Raw genomic sequence first — 16786 nt, forward strand, 5'->3', positions numbered from 1 at the left:
AGGATCATAATCGCCATTGCAACAAACTTAAATATTATGTTTCGTGAAATCTCACCGAGCCTTTTTTCTGTGATGCTGTTACAGTCGGACAAACAAACAAACAAACAAACAAACAAACAAACGTACACAAATTAAATTGAACCCGACATTGTCCGTAGCTTGCCCTGTCTGATACAAGAACCAAGTAAATAATAATAATAATAATAATAATAATAATAATAATAATAATAATAATAATAATAATAATAATAATAATAATAATTGTTCCGGGGTATCTGTGGAACGCAGAGAGGTGAAAGAGGGTGCGGGCTTAAATGGGTCTAACTACGATATCAAAAATTAATTTAAAACTTTGAATAAAGGTTATATTTCTTTTAGAAACTCAAACTTAACAAAATATTTTCAGGTACAAAATAGCAATAGAGATACAAAATACAAAACCCAAGGATAGGTAGTTTACAAGTTTTGAGGTTCAGACTCCAAATTTACAATTTTCCACTTGTGGAATTTAGGTAGATAAGTAAAGAAATCTCCCAAAACACCATTTAAGAGCACTTTGGTCCAGCGGTTACAAAACAGCCTTCTAAAGGCACCCCGAATATTACAACAATCACAGAAAAGAGCTTACATGCTCTCCAGTATTAACCAAAGAGACTGCGCTCCCAATTTGTTACAAAATCTTACGAATTTCTGACCTCTCTAGGCCCAACTTGCAGTTTTACAATTAGTACACAGGGGTAACTAGTACCCAACCTACTGGGCCTTCGTGGAAAAAGAACAGGTTAAATTACTGGCCCGAACACAAAATGAATGGAGGCGTACACTTGCACTCCAAGAAAATTAAATATAAAATCCTAATTGGGCTCTCGGCCTGACGACACAGGGGCTAATCCCAAGCTACTGAGGTGACTCGAATGAAGGTTAATTTAATGCTTTACGGAAAAGAGAAACAGTTACAAAATCGTAATCACCTCACGATAAATTGATGGGGAACTCGAGAGGGTAACACTCTCTCTATCCCCGATTTACAGTTAAAGACTTTTATGAAGTTTACATTAGAAAAGAAGACTATTACATTTCAGAATGAGATGGTTACATAGTTAACGTTTAGAACCTTCCCCTCGGATAAATTTGCGGAGGCAGCTACAAAGATAGAACATTGGTGGCCATTACCTGGGCTGGTGTTCTGCCTGCCGAAGAATGAGGCACCCCGCCTCCTATCTTAACACACACACTCTCAGAAATTCGGTGATCCAAAGTCAAGGTAGCCCGAAAGGCTGCAGCTTATATACGCGAGGGAACGCTTCGAGAGGGTTCTGGACTAAATCCGGACACACCCTCTCATTTTTATTGGCAGAATCAAAAGTTACACCCAAAAACCAACAAGAAATCTGTGATAGGCTGAAAAATAATTGCAGAAAAAATTGATTGGCCTGACACCGAAGCTGGGGAGAAGAGAAGGAAGTGTTGAAAACCTTGAAATATACAAAAAATAAATGAAGGTTAATTTCCTTAAGAAAACCTATAAACACAAAATTTCTTTTAATAACAAATTATTCCACCTTGCACCAGAGTGCGTGACCTCAGTTTTCTAGAGACATCTATGGAGAAAAGTTCAAACTTCTTGATGAACACCAAAACAAAACAAAATAAATCCAATCAATTTAGGCAACTTAGAAATGACAAACTTCTCAGTTATTCAGTAGTGACATCTTCTGATTAATGTCCCAACTTCATGCAGTGGCTGTTTCACGTTTTGTTTGATAGAGTTCTTTAAGGCGCTTCTTTTTAATGTGCGGAGTTGAGGTGTACTACCCGGTATAATAATAATAATAATAATAATAATAATAATAATAATAATAATAATAATAATAATAATAATAATAATAATAATAATAATTTCCACCACTGTGGTGCAGTGGTTAGTGTGATTAGCTGCCACCCCCGGAGGCCCGGGTTCGATTGCCGGCTCTGCCATTTGAAAAAAAGAAATGTCGTTATGTCTTTTAGTGTCGGGAGTGTCCGAGGACATGTTCGGCCCGCCAGGTGCAGGTCTTTCGATTTGACTCCTTTAGGCGACCTGCGCGTCATGATGAGGATGAAGTGATGATGAAGACGACACATACACCCAGCTCCCGTGCCAGAGAAATAGACCAATGTTGCTTAAAATTCCCCACCCTGCTGGGAATCCAACCTGTGACCCCCTGTGACCAAAGGCCAACACGCTAACCATTTAGCCATGGATCCGGACACGAAAGGTCAAACTGAGTTCAAATGAGAAAAAAGGGGGGTTCGATTCCCACCTCAGCCATCCTCGAAATAGTTTTCCGTGGTTTCAACTTCTCCTCCAGTCAACTGCCGAGATGGCCGCTTCTTTCCCTCTTCTTTGTCTATTACTTACTATCTCTCCTTCCCCCCACAAGGTCCCTGTTCAGCATAGTAAGTTCGGGCGCCGGGGCAAGGTATTGGTCCTTTCTCCACAGTTGTACCCCCTGATCCAAGGTCTCACGCTCCAGGACACTACACTTGAGTTGGTAGAGGTGAGATCCCTTGCTGAGTCCGAGCGTGAAACGAAACCTGGGCAGTAAACAGGTTAAGAAAGGAATAATAATAATAATAATAATAATAATAATAATAATAATAATAATAATAATGGGACCCCAAAGAACAGTCGATGGATCATACAGCAAGAAGGGAAACCAACAAATATGTATCAAGTTGGAAAAGATCTCAGATACCATCCGGTCTGGTAGAGGAGAGCCATGTTTTTCGGACACATTTACAGAATGAACCCGAGAAGACTGACCAATTAGATAATACAACTTTTTGAAATTAGGAAAATTACGGTGCGCTGTTATCAGAAGATGAAGAAAGACCTGCAACAAATGGGAATACAAAGAACAGAAATCAGCAACAAGAAAGCTTGCAAGTCGAGGATCAAGGCCACCAAGAGGTTTCAGATCCCGTACCCAAGCGCCGCGGACAGACGAAAGGAGGAGATTGCAGAGTGAAAGGGTGAAGGAGTACCGGACGAGGACTAAAGCCCAGAAACAGATGAAGCTGAATTCGAATTAACATGGTTCATAGTCGGCAAAAATGAAATAATAATAATAATAATAATAATAATAATAATAATAATAATAATAATAATAATTTGTACGTTCCTCATCACCAGATGTTTCATTCCATGAGACAGGAAAGGCCTAGGAATGGGAAGGAAGCGGCCGTGGCCTTAATTAAGGTACAGCCCCTTCACGGCTGCCGACAGTGGGGTTCGAACCCACTATCTCCCGGATGCGAGCTCACAGCTGCGCGTCCCTAACCGCGCGGCCAACTCGCCCGGTGTTATACTTTCATAGTGTGTGTACACCTGTCATGTGACCCCCTCTCAGATTGATTCTGATAGTGCCGCCAGCTTCCGCTTCGAATGCTAGCACTACCGTGAGCCATCTAGTGACGAATGAACGTACCACTTACACTTCCATTACTAATCTCTAAATTCAAACTTTCATTCTTGGAGAAGTCTTCCTCGTGAGCAGTCGAGATTTTCTTCTGAAGACGCAGAGCAAAGTTCTCTGCGGAATGTGAAGAACTTCACCTTATTTTCTTGACACGGCATAAGGCCAAGAAGCCTATATCATATCATTAACAGTAATATTAATAATACTATGTTAATATTCCAAAGTAAGGAGAGAAAATAATTTAATGTGTATTTATGAATTGATTTCTCTGGAACCATGTAGGATACTTACTACACGTACAGGAAATCTGTTCTGCCTGGTAGTTCTTACCTGCCGAGATCTAGGAAGCTGTCCAAAATTCGCACTTCTCGGTCATCTGCTCCGACAGGAAGTACGCTCCGTGCCACTGGGTCACCAGGATGTATGAGCAGCACCAACGCCGTGCCGAGAACGGCGTTTAGAAGTGACGTCAGCAGGAAGTAGACGAGTGTTCGAACGGCGATCTTACCGTTCATGCTAGCGTTCAGACGGGCAGCGCCTGTAAACAACAACCTGTTCCTTATTCTCGCTGCTCAATCAATCAATCAATCAATCAATCAATCAATCAATCAATCAATCAATCAATCAATCAATCAATCAATCAATCAATCAATCAATCAATCAATCAATCAATCAATCAATCAATCAATCAATCAATCAATCAATCAATCAATCAATCAATCAATCAATCAATCAATCAATCAATCAATCATCTGCATTTAGGGCTGTCACCCATGTGGCAGATTCTCTGTTAGCTATATATCTGGTCTTTTCTTAAATGATTTCAAAGTATTTAAAAATTTATCATACATTTCTCTTGGTAAGTTGTTCTAATCCCTGATTCCTCTTCCTATAAACGAATATTTATTCCAGTTTTTCGTCTTCAATTTTAAATTTATCTTCATATTGTGATATTCAAACATTCAAGCTTATTCGTCTACTAACATCATTCTACTCCATCTCTGTACCGACAGCTCGGAACGTACCGCTTAGGCGAGCAGCTCGTCTCCTTACTCTAACCCTTCCTAGACCAAAGTTTTAGCAACATTTTCGTAACACTATTCCTTCGTCATAAATCACCCAGAAATTGTGCTGTTTTCGTTTGGATCTTCTCTAGCTCTCGAATCAAGTAACCCTAGTGTGGATCTCGTTCATTGGAACTATATTCTTACACGCCATCTACTTTACATCTTTACTACCGAGCTCGATAGCTGCAGTCGCTTAAGTGCGGACAGTATCCAGTATTCGGGAGATAGTAGGTTCGAACCCCACTGTCGGCAGCCCTGAAGATGGTTTTCCGTGGTTTCCCATTTTCACGCCAGGCAAGTGCTGGGGCTGTACCTTAATTAAGGCCACGGCCGCTTCCTTCCCACTCCTGGCCCTTTCCTGTCCCATCGTCGCCATAAGACCTATCTGTGTCGGTGCGACGTAAAGCAACTAGCAAAAAAAAAAAAAAAAATCTTTACTACAACCCCCAAATGCCCTCATAAGGATAAGAAGAGATCTGTACCCTTTATTTACAACCTCGTTTATGTGATTGCCCTAATGAAGATCTCTCCCTATACCAACACCTAAGTACTTACAGCGATGATCCACATAAGGTACAGGGCGCCAGGAAATATTCTCCGCAGCGCCTAGGTGCTGCTGCGCGAGGCGGCACCAGGAGTTAAGTTGGCAGCGCGGCTGTTGACGCTTGTATAAAAAAACAACAACAGACAGTAAACATTGTACTCACCACACCAATTCATAACAGTCGAAGACTTTCACTAAAGTGTTTTGCGTAATGGACTGCACATAATTAATTATATTCACATTAAATTCATCAACAATTTTTGTCTGTTAAAACCGTAGGTCTGCCTGTTCCCGGTGCATCGTGAACTGAGCCGGTCACACGAAATTTTCTTATCAAATCCCGAACGGTATCCCGGTTTGGACACTTTGAATTAGGAAACAGCGCCTGAAAGTTTAGTTTTACACTTTCTGTAAACCGATCGCCTTCGCGAAAAGCGTATTCTACCAAAAAAGCTCTCTCCTCAGTAGTAAACATTACCGCTTGTATCCTGTTACACTATTCCAATAATTATCTGGATGCTCGCTTAATGCAATACACAGTTACGATTTCGACAGCCCGCAGCTCACACGTGGCCTTCCCTGTACTGCTATCCTGTTGACCTTGGCCTCTCGGCGAGCGAGGGTGACAGATATGACACCGTGCTGCCTACTAAACTACTGATGCTCCCTCGCGCAGCAGCAGGTAGTCACTGCGCAGAACATTTCCTGGCACCCGTTACTATCACCCCATCAACACGTTTCCTCTTGGTGAAAGTTAAAATCTGACTTTTCACCCCATGTACCATCATACCATTGTCTGCTCTCAATATCACGTTTTGCAGTCTCATAATGCTGTAACTTATTTAATCCTCTATACAGTATAAGATCATCCCAAGAAATCTTATATTTTATTCCGGTTCTTTATTCATATCATTTATATATATATGTATACAGAGTTATCCTCTAAGATGTTACACCGATATAGCTGCTGAATCATCAAAGATATTCATATTGTGTTTTAAGATTCTTAAGTGGTATTAAGGGACTTGTAAAACTTTGTGTTACCTTTCCCATGAGATTAAAATATTTTACGATTTGTTTTATGTCGCACTGATAGGTCTTATGGCGAAGATGGGTTAGGAAAGGACTAGCGGCTGTAAATAACTAAGGCACAGCCCCAGCATTTGCCTCATGTGGAAATGGGAAACTACGGAAAATCACCTTTAGGGCTGCTGACAGTGGGATTCAAACCGACTATCTCCCGAATTCAAGGTCGTTGCTGCGCGACCCTAACCGCACTGCCAAATCACTCGGTAGATTACAAATAACGGAGACATTGACACTAACTTTGTTTTCTTTAATAAACTATGGACATTCCTGTCATGAAGAGAAATGTTCAAATTATTACCAATTTAGATTTGTACTTAATTAAAACAGTAATTCTTTCTTTCTTAATCTATTTACCCTCCAGGGTTGGTTTTTCCCTCGGACTCAGCGAGGGATCCCACCTCTACCGCCTCAAGTGCAGTGTCCTGGAGCGTGAGACGTTGGGTCGGGGATACAACTGGGGACGATGACGAGTACCTCGCCCAGGCTGCCTCACCTGCTATGCTGAACAGAGGCCTTGGTGGGGGATGGAAAGAGTGAAAGGGATAGACAAAGAAGAGGGTAGGAAGCGGCCGTGGCCTTACGTTAGGTACCATCCCGGCATTTGCCTGGAGGAGAAGTGGGAAACCATGGAAAACCACCTCCAGGATGGCTGAGGTGGGAAGGCTGAGTGGACCCCGTTCCAGTCCTCGTACCACTTTTCAAATTTCGTGGCAGAGCCGGGAATCGAACCCGGGCCTCCGGGGGTGGCAGCTAATCGGACTAACCATTACACCACAGAGGCGGACTAAAACAGTAATTACCTCTTGAAATATCAGTAGTCATTCAACTATTCACTCTAGTAGCTCAGAGTGGGTGCTACTATTGCCGTATCAGACAGGCTACGCTAGCTGTTTCCTGTAGTGCAATTGAATTAGAGGTAGCTGCCGTGTTGGTGAAATGGCGCTGTAGTCGGACCGGTAAATATAATACGAGAACATAGCACGCGACTGCGATATCGTGAGATCTCGTACTGGCCACAGGATGGGCAGGACACGAGATCTCTGTGCATTTGATTGCGGCCAGATTATCGGCGGCAGTCCATCTCCGGAAGTCATGCAGACTTTCCACTAGTCGCCATGTCAAGAGTGTTCCATGAGTGCGTGGATTCATGACATACCACCACCACCACCACCACCACCGGGGTCAACTGCCGTGGATACAACGTGTTGATGATGAAGGTCACCGCCGGTTAGCTCGGATGGTAAGAGGTGATAGACGGTCCTAGAGTGCAGCAGATCACTAGCGAATTCAGTACTGGACAACAACGAAGTGTGAGGAGCTATGCCGTGCAGAACCATCTCCTGGCAATAGAGTACAAGATTAACCATCCCACAAGGGTAGCCCTGTTCACCGCACATCAGAAGGCGCAATGACTCACATGGGCAAAGAAACAAAGCCTTTGATCTTTTGAAGTATGGAACAAGGTCGCCTGGTTAGATGAATCAAGCTACCATTTGGTACACGACGATGGGAATATACGTGTACATGAGATAATGGGTCCTTCTTGCCAGTAGGTTACAGCTCAGCCGGTGGTGACGGTATCCCCGTATGAGAACAGTTCACGTGGGATGAAATGGGGCCCCTGGTATATCTGCGAACGTCCTTCACCGGAAAACGTTACAGGAACCTGCTGTCTGATCACATCCACCCATTTGTTCTTCTACAGCACCTTGCACGAAACCTTTTGCCGGAGCAAGAAAACGCACAGGTCCATCGCTCCCAAATTCTGGACGACGGATTCAACGAACGACTCCCACCCATGAGTATGCTTACCTAGTTCAGAAGGTCACCCGACCACAATCCTATTGAGCGCATCTGAGATGCTATCGAAAGGAATCTGCGCACCTTTGTTCATGCTCCCGACAAATCACCATGCATTATGGTAGGTTGTGCGACGGGCATTGGTCAGTATGGCTCCCTAACGCCTTCGATGTCTTGTGGAATCAAAGTCACGCCACGCCATTGTTATCATCAGGGCGAAAGAAGGGGACGCTACATGCTACTAGACAGGTATCTCTAATTCAGTTACTCATCACCTTTGGTTTGCAACGTTTTAATGAAAGGGGAACTAAAGCCGGGGAAGGGAGGTTTGCATTTTTAAGAGGAGTAATTTATTTTATTTTCAAAATCTTCCTCCACTCGGAGGCTGCCTAAGACAAAGAATACACATAAAATTTCATTCAAAAATTATTTTTAAAAAGTAATTAATGTCTCAGTCTGGCGAATACAAGTGGTTTCTGAGTATCAAAAGAGAACCCCTGAGTGCTTTCAGCCCCCAGTCGATGAACTCCTTGGTACTGATGTTAAAGACCTTCATCAGCTCTATCGTCTTCGTAGGGACTGTCCCTCTCGCACCGATCATGAGACCCCTCACTTCTACATCGTCCAGTTCGTATTTATTCTTATAGTACGGCACTGTAGGCTGATAGATAGACTTCTTTTCTCGGTCCACTTCGTCTGGTTGGTCGGAGTGTGTTTCGAATCTTACTGTGGGGTCTAATATATATCCTTTCTTCCGTTTAATGGCGATCATATCTATCCTTCTCGTGCTGCCATTTACTCCAATGCCATGGACTTCCTCATGCACTTGAAATCCTTTCTCACGGAGCGTCTGTGCTATGGATGACCTGATGTTGTGATGTCTGGCGTTTCGAAGAGCTTCACCGAAGGCACAGGAACCCAAGACGTGAGGGAATGTTTCAATCTCACTACATCTTCTGCAGCGGTTACCATCAAGGGACCTTCTCGGTACAGCTCTTACAGGTGCAACGTTACATGCCATTTCCAGCGCATCTCTCCACTCCGTGCTAGAAAGGCCATCGCGGTTTCTAACCCAGCGGTTTGCAGGAGGGAACTCCTTGTACAGACACACTCCCTGATCTTTGCTTCTCAACTGGCACCATTTCTCAAATTCAGATTCTCGAAACTTATTTCTGAGTTTCTTGGTGTCATACTCACCGTGCCTGTTCTTCATATCCTCAGTTTTATCATTTACGTTTGACTCAGTTAAGCATCTGTTAATTTCTTCATCTAGATTTCTAGTGGCTTCAATATATTGGTTCCTCTCCTGTTTCAGAATGTTGCAGCTGTTTATATTCTGAAGCAAGGCTTCCCAGCTTGTCCTAAAACGCCTAACCCTTTGTACCGTTTATCTGAGTAAATCATAGAATCAGGAGTGTCAGTAGGAAGGGATAAGATCTCCTTTGGTGTACTCTTAACAAGTTTATCAGCATCTTCCAAAAACCGCTGTGGTATTTTACTTGCAGGAACGCAATATGATATACGAGATATGATTGGATTCTACATATCCAGTTGTATGACTGTGTGACCACAAGGGAACTGCCAGCCTGTTTACACGTCCTTGCACCAGTGACCTCTGTCTAATACAAGAGAAGCACTCGCTCTGTGCCACTAAAATCGAACATTTATTATATTCATTTAACACTTTAAAGTCCACTTGGAGAACCCGCAGATCCAATTTAAAATCAGACAAATATAAGGAGCAACACATAGATCTTATACGATTAACACTTTCAAATTAAATTTTTACAACATTTTATATAGTAAACCAGTCAACTACATTCCTAGTGATATTTTTTTCAGCGTGCGATAATTTGTGGAAGAACTTATTGGGATGGAATGCCAAGTCCCTTGGACAGGTTTCACAGAAAAAAATATGTCTTCCTTCTACTACTATTCACTTTCTTGTCTGAACATATGGCAGAATCCTTTGTTTATTATTATTATTATTATTATTATTATTATTATTATTATTATTATTATTATTATTATTATTATTATTATTATTATTATTATTATTATTGTGAATGTTACTCTAAGTCGCTCGCGCCACTATCAGTACGTTGTGGGATGAATTAGCCCTTCGTAATCGGTTTGTACTAATGATAGAACATATTTGATCTGAAGTAGTTTCGAAATTTAGTAATTTAAAGGTAAAATTTCAACTACAGAAACGTCAGATTTTGGCAACCCTGAAGTCTTAACACAGTTACACAGTTCACAGTGAACAGTTGTGGAAATGGTCTGAATTCACACTAACTCGGATAGGTTTCCAGCAATGATGGGATAGAAAGAGCTAGGAATGAGAAGGAAAAGCCGTTGCCTTCATTAAGGTACAGCTCTATCATTTGCCTGGTGTGAAAATTAAAAACCAAGGGAAAACCATCTTCGGTGCTGCCAATGTTGGGTTTCAAACCCACCATCTTCTGAATACAAACTTACACCTACATAGCCCGTATCACCCAGCTAATTCACTCGGTCATTATATTGAAATGCATTTATTTCTACTTCCCCGATTTGGAGGCTGCCAAAAAGACAAAGACAGCATAAAAAGTGTTGATGACAGCTAAAAAGGTAGTCTAAAATATGTCTATAAAGGATTAGTATACCATATTATTCCTATTACTCAGTAACATCGTATCAATCAATATTTTGAAACCCAGCAGGGACTCCTTATAGGACAAAGATATAGCTAAGAGGGACTACAAGGAGTATAAATGATATCTGACTGCTTTTAACGAGCCTTTCAGGGCAACTTACACCATGTCCTTAATAAATTGGTTATCCAAATTAAATTTCTTTCAAAAGTTATGAAATATGTCAGTAATGGTGCCTCTTGCTCCTATCATCACTGCCTTCGTAATATACAGGCCATACTGTAGGAAGCGCGCCAAGCCCATCAGCTGATCAATTGAGGCGAGTTAAGCGAATGTTACAAATTGTACTTGTGAATGTAATCCATAAGGATTAGGGGCATTTTTAGGATAATTGTGACCGTTGAGAGGCAAAAATGTATATTTCAGTATATTGTATGTTTTTTCTTTAAATTTATCACATCAGGAATTACGTAAACAATTGTTATTAACATAATGAGTCCTCATAATTTAGGTTAGGCATGGTATATTCACGTGGTGAGTAATGTAAATTCAAAGGACGTAATACTTCTCATCTAAATTATTCATTTAATTGTTAACGTATAACAAGTTTTTGTGGAAATATAATGTGCTACAAATTTAAATACCGTGTGTGAAAGTTTGCATTTGCCACAATGCTAAGAATTTGTGCGTACCGCGACGAAAATACAACTATACAAGTAAATAGACATTAACATTTTCTTCGTATGGGGGCAGGTTACCTTGACGAAAAACGAAAATCCCAACCGAAACAGTACCTGTTACGAAGAATAAAGGTGTATGTTTCACTCATTTTCCAGAGCAGATGATGAGTTCTTCTTGACTTTCTTGTTACACACATTTACAGCAGAGCGTTTTATTGTTAATACAGACCAAATATAAAAGTGGACAGTAACCAATGGAACCTACATTTATGGTTATTTCTTGGGTTCGTAATGTTGAGTACGCGCTGCCTTTTCTCCCCAAAATTAATGAGAGTAAAAACCATTCCTCGGCCATTTCCGTGAATGTGGGATCAGTGCATTAATATTTGGGAAAACCTGGGCTATTCCTAAACAAAAAATGATACAAATGTTTGTATAGAAGAAAGGGTCTCAAGAAAGTCTTCGAAGGATAGTGCCAAAAGTGTCAACAACAAAAAAGAACAAAAAAACTAAGAAAGCTACTGTATTTATGGCCATCTAGAGGTATGGAAGTAAAGTTTATTATTGCACGTGTGTTGTTTCCATATTTGTATAAATGCATAATAATTATTTGTTGAGTACATTGACGATTAAAACATTGAAGCTTTGACCGCGGACATCGCACTTCAAATCTACTTCTCCTAAAATTACATAGACCTGACTTACGAGTTATGATGCGATTACAGGTTTTAGTGATCTCACCTGTAATATTAATACAACATTTGTAAATATTTCATAATTACAAAAGGTACAGACGCATCATGTCCTTGCATTACACGGGGCAGACGGAGGAAACAGTTCGCCTCTTTGTGTGACGTCATCGGAGGTACAGTACGGCCTGTACATCACGAAGGCAGTGCTAGCATCTACGGAGTCCACATGATATTTCCCAGCAACATGGCACGTATCTCGTTCGATCACGGCAATAACTGGAAGCTGATTAGTAAGTTATGTTTTATTGGTAACTTTGGCGCTCTGTTACTTATACCTAGAATTGCCTAATTTAGAAGCTGCAAAATTCTGAAGAACTGAGGACCAATTGTAAAGACAATTCGCAATTTATAGTTAGGATTGCAAGTTTGAGTAGGACTGAAATTTGTAACATTAGCCACTTTTACCGGCAAGAATGAGCGAAGTACACTGTTACAGGCTACGTGAACCCCAGGACCATGGGGCACTTCTCGACTTCCTAACAAAGAATCGAGCCATACTGGAAAGGCAATCTTAGACAATCTTAGACAATTAAGTTGTGCAATTTCTTAGAGGTTCGAAACTTTTAAGCAACGACCTTAAGAACATAGATAGACTGTTAACCTGATGGCACCGCCTTCGTAATGTACAGGCCGTACTATAGCTCCGATGACGTCACGCAAAGAGGCGAACTGTTTCCTCCGTCCGACCCGTGCAATGCAAGGATATGATACGTCTGTACCTTGTAATTATGAAATATTCACACATTTTATATTAACATAACAGGCTAGATCATTAACACCTGTAATCGCATCATTACTCGTAAGTCAGATCTATGTAAGTTTAGGAGAAGTAGGTTTGAAGTGCGATCTATGTGGTCAAAGCTTGAGGGTTTTACTCCACAATGTACCCAATAAATAAAGTAATTATTGTGCATTAATATAAATATGGAGACAACAACCGTACACTAATAATAATAGATTTTACCTCCATACCTCTAAACGGCCATAAATACAATACCTTTCTTGTTTTTTCTTAACACTTCTGGCACTATCCTTCAGACCCTTTCTTTCACACAAACGTTTGTATCATTGTCTTGTTTAGGAATAGCCCATGTTTTCGCTAATATTAATGCACTGGCCAGCAATATCTGTTAGTTACTTCTCACATTCATGGAAACTACCGAGAAATAATTTCTTGATTATTACTTATGTATTAATTAATTATTAAGTTGCATTACTTCTAACATCTAAATGTTATCTACCAGCAAGAGTTTAATTTTCAAAATGTAAAATGTGTGCATAAAAATGGTAAAATTACTTAACAGAAGGTTACGTTTTATAGATTGTATTTAATTCTACATTTCTAGACTGCGTTTTGCTTTTACTCGCATTAATTTTGGGGAGAAAATGCAGCGCGTACTCAATATTACTGACCCAAGAAATAACCATATGTAAGTTCAATTTTTTTACTGTCCACTTTCATGCTCATTCTGTATCATCAATATAACGCCCTGCTGTAAATCTGTGTAACAAGAAAGTCAAAAGCAGAACTCATCATCAGCTCGGGAAAATGAGTGAAACATAATCCTTCATTCTTCGTAACAGGTACATTTTCGGCTGGGTTTTCATTTTTCATAAAAATAAGAATGAAAATATTAGTGTATATTTACTTGTACAGTTGTATTTTCGCCGTAGTACGCACACGGCTTATGGTGGTGCTCTTAACTTGGGGGCGTGGGTTGCATTGTGGCAACTGCGAATTTTCACACACAGTTATTTAAATTCACAACACATTATATTTCCACAAAAGCGTGTTATACGATAACAGTTAAATGAAAAATTCCACGAGAAGTATTACGCCTTTGAATTCATCACATGCAGATACTATACTTAACCTAAACCATGAGGTCTCATTATCTTAATAACAGCTATTTACGTGAATCCTGATGTGATGTATTTAAAGAACAAACATGCATTATACTTAAATATAAATTTATATATTTCAAAACTTACAATTATCCTAAGAATGCCTCCAATCCTTATGAATTACATTCACGAGTACAATTTGTAAATTTCGCTTAGCCCGCCTCAATTGATCAGCTGATGGGCTTGGCGCGCTTTCTGCAGTACGGCCTGTATATTACGAAGGCAGTGCTGATGGCCATCTTTGAATCAACTTGAACCACTGGCAGCCATGACACTTGCAGGCAAAACATATGCTTATTTCCTTGAATCTGCCATAGAAAGGATCTGGAGATGTTGTTGTGTGACGGAGTACGGTCTTTGAGAAGGTGTGCAAGGTTAAACTAAATAAATAAATAAATAAATAAATAAATAAATAAATAAATAAATAAATAAATAAATAAATAAATAAATAAATAAATAAATAAATAAATAAATAAACAAATGTAGGCTATGAATTCAGTAGAATGAAATCAGGCGAGGTTTGACCAAGAGAGGTCCGGTAGAAACTTTAGAATCTGGGGTTACCCCATTTAATGGCCCCTTTCGACAGGCAAAGGATACCGTAAAGATATTATACACCGCAACCAACGGACGTATGTGCTGCATGTTGCACAGCAGTTCTTAGAAAGTAGCCATAAGTAGCAAAAAGCATAAAACATAGCAAACCAGACCAAGAAGCAAAATTCAAAAATTATACCAGAATGACACTGGAGATATGTCATGAAAAGGCAGTGGTATCTTTCTCAACGCGTGTGAATTCCTCAATGTCTAATGAATAACATGTCTTTCTGTAGTGAATGACTTTGTTGTTAGTGCATGACGCCTTCTACATACATAATTCTTATTTTAACCAAGCAAATGCTCACCATTTTCACTGTGCTTATTTCACTATAACATCAATGCAACATTAAGCATGTTTGAAAATGTCGTGTTTAGTTTAAAATAAATCTTTAATTTGCAATAACATACACTATAATCTCATCAATTCATTGAACTGATAAGGGCTGTCAAGATCAAGAAGTGGCAGCCGCCATGACAGTTACAGGCAAACGTTAGTTCGCTGTGCTTCAACCAGGGGCGCTGTAACGAGCATGTTTAGCAGTCTATATATCTTTCATGTCGTTGCTTTTAAGTAATGCCATTTTAGTGAAATATCACTTTTTAATTTAACTCCTTGCTTATTGACTCAGGAAATGTAGAAAGAGAGGAATTCTTTGTAGGCGGAAATAGTTAGTCTGAAGTCAGTTACTTCCCCGAGGTTTTCATTATTATGCTTCAAATTTCCACACAATAAACAAGCTGCTCTTAATTTTCCATTGCCTAATACTACAACAGATTATCGCTAACGTTATATCCAGTAAAGAAAGAGAATATCGTCGCTATGCGAACAATACCGCGTATCTGAAAATGCTCTTCCTTTCCATTATTTTCCTTAAGACTGGTCACGCCTCGTAACCACACATGAGCCTTAAATATATTATAGGTACTGTAGGAATGCATGTTTGCATGATGTATTTACGCACTCCTAGAGTACAATGTTTTAAAAGTTCATTTTCCTTTACCCATTGGCAGAGGAAAATGAACACAACGGACATTGTTTTAATAGACCGCATACCCATACATGGTTGGGGGGCGTGACCAATCTTAAGGAAAATAATGGATAGAAAGGGTATTGTCAGATACGGGGTATTGTTTGCGATGCGACGATATTAACATTCATAACCGTTTGGAGACACAATATTCATCAACGGGAACTCAGATGAAGTCTACTTCATTTTCACAAAGACAAAATCGTACTCACCAGATATAAGACTGGCAATAATGAGAGGTAATATCATGAGTTTCAGCAGCCTCATGACTAACTCTCCAGGATACGAGATGAGCAGTATGGCATCATCTCCTAGCTGTAGGGGTCGCAGCGCAAAGCCTGAAACAACACACAATTGGTTAGAGGTAAACAGAGGAAACATAAATACGGAAAAGAGAATAGAAACAATGGTCCATGTGAGGTGTTGGTTTCACCTAAGGGCTTGAAACATCCCTCTCTACCAAAGAAGAACCCATCCCATTTCGAGGCTGAGAAAGCAAGTTGAGTTGATTCATCCCGAAGGCTGGTTTGATCCTCCACAGCTATACCAACAGCTGTCATAGATGGCATAGGAATCACTAAATAAGCGTACTAGGGAAATGAGGAGTAAGGTAAATTTCCGTTGCTTTCCTTACCGAGCCAGAAGTTACTCGCATATCAGTCTGCCAAGCCCACTGAAATGCACGCACCAACTGATCCTATGAGTGATCTTTTCATACCATTCATAACAGGAACTTTCTGCATAAGGAATGGTATTACTAGCATCGCTCATACCTCAGTCACTTTAATATTATCAAAGCCAAAGATGAGACTGAGACAGGTCAATGAAAGTAACAAATTTATTCTTGCCCATACCAGAAGACACAGTGCACTGTAAACACTACAGCTCACCAGCAAGGGCATGAAAGCAAAATATTGTTGAATAATAACGATACTACTACTACTACTACTACTACTACTACTAATAATAATAATAATAATAATACCGGGCGAGTTGGCCGTGCGCGTAGAGGCGCGCGGCTGTGAGCTTGCATCCGGGAGATAGTAGGTTCGAATCCCACTATCGGCAGCCCTGAAAATGGTTTTCCGTGGTTTCCCATTTTCACACCAGGCAAATGCTGGGGCTGTACCTTACTTAAGGCCACGGCCGCTTCCTTCCAACTCCTAGTCCTTTCCTATCCCATCGTCGCCATAAGACCTATCTGTGTCGGTGCGACGTAAAGCC

At 40.4% G+C, this 16786-nt stretch overlaps 1 protein-coding gene across 3 annotated transcripts in view; it reads right to left on the reverse strand.

Moving 5' to 3' along the window:
• Nucleotides 1–16786, reverse strand: part of LOC136880953 (excitatory amino acid transporter) — a 273345-nt gene that overhangs the window by 67221 nt on the left and 189338 nt on the right. For all 3 annotated transcript variants that reach the window (XM_067153499.2, XM_067153498.2, XM_067153497.2), the window contains 2 exons: nucleotides 15775–15900; nucleotides 3792–3999 (listed from right to left, as the gene is read on the reverse strand). In XM_067153499.2, the coding sequence (XP_067009600.2) occupies nucleotides 3792–3999; nucleotides 15775–15900 (334 nt within the window). The remainder of the gene's footprint in view (nucleotides 1–3791; nucleotides 4000–15774; nucleotides 15901–16786) is intronic.

This window comes from Anabrus simplex, chromosome 9 (assembly GCF_040414725.1).
Source record: "Anabrus simplex isolate iqAnaSimp1 chromosome 9, ASM4041472v1, whole genome shotgun sequence".
Taxonomy (NCBI): Eukaryota; Metazoa; Arthropoda; class Insecta; order Orthoptera; family Tettigoniidae; genus Anabrus; species Anabrus simplex.